The following is a 900-nucleotide window of genomic DNA, read 5'->3' on the forward strand; positions in this document are numbered from 1 at the left end:
CTCCCTCCCTCGGGGACCGCCCCGGGGCTGTGACACGATGGCCCGAGCCATCCCCTTAGGGCCACTCTGCCCAGCAGGACCCCGTGCACGCCAGCATGCCGGCGTACTTCCGCTTCCTCACCATCATGGCCTTCCACGTCTTCCTGCAGGAGAAGGTAGATGGTGGTGGCCTCCAGTTTGTGGTGGGGACATCAGGGTGGTGGGGACCTCGGGAAGGGGGGGACATAAGGGGTCCAGCCCCCAGTTAGGGCATCGGTCAGGCTGTCATGGCTATGCCAGGAGGATGGTCCCTCCATGAGTGGGGTGTGCGTTTGGGTACAGGTTTGGAGGGGCAGTGACAGGGACTCAGTCCCACCTGAATCCATGGGGTCACATGCTGATGGTGGCCCTGTGATGGATTGGGTGTCCCCATGTCCCCAGGTGGACCTGGCGGTGGTGGAAGTTGGCATTGGTGGTGCATACGACTGCACTAACATCATCAGGTAGGAGCCAGCAGAACCGAGCCTGTCCCCCGGGGCTGCCCAGACCCGGTGTCCCCGCAGCGGGGGCGACAGCAGGGACACTGCCACACTGCATCCCCAGGGCGCCAGTGGTGTGTGGGGTCTCCTCCCTGGGCATCGACCACACCACCATCCTGGGGGACACCCTGGAGAAGATCGCCTGGCAGAAGGGGGGCATCTTTAAGGTAGGGAGACCTGGTCCTCCCCTCTCTCACGGTTTCGGGGTGTGCTCCCCCGTGGCCCTGAGCACCCCTGTACTCCGAAGCCCGTTGTGCCCGCCTTCACTGTGGCGCAGCCGGAGCGGCCGCTGGAGGTGTTGAGGGACCGAGCCCTGGCGCGGGAGGTGAGTTGGGTGGCAGCAGGGCGGAGGGGGTGTACACCACCGCGGGGGGCTCCGCCT

The 900-nt window shown here is 65.8% G+C and overlaps 1 protein-coding gene across 1 annotated transcript in view; it reads left to right on the forward strand.

Annotated features, from left to right (window-relative positions):
* Nucleotides 1–59: 59 nt before the first annotated feature.
* FPGS (folylpolyglutamate synthase) overlaps nt 60–900 on the forward strand; it is a gene marked incomplete at both ends in the record, with an annotated part of 1,983 nt that continues 1,142 nt past the window's right edge. The window contains 4 exons of the mRNA XM_010140830.1: nt 60–155; nt 421–482; nt 583–685; nt 766–849. Of these exons, the coding sequence (XP_010139132.1) occupies nt 60–155; nt 421–482; nt 583–685; nt 766–849 (345 nt within the window). The remainder of the gene's footprint in view (nt 156–420; nt 483–582; nt 686–765; nt 850–900) is intronic.

The sequence above is a fragment of the Buceros rhinoceros genome, unplaced genomic scaffold, assembly GCF_000710305.1.
Source record: "Buceros rhinoceros silvestris isolate BGI_N320 unplaced genomic scaffold, ASM71030v1 scaffold35287, whole genome shotgun sequence".
Lineage (NCBI taxonomy): Eukaryota > Metazoa > Chordata > Aves > Bucerotiformes > Bucerotidae > Buceros > Buceros rhinoceros.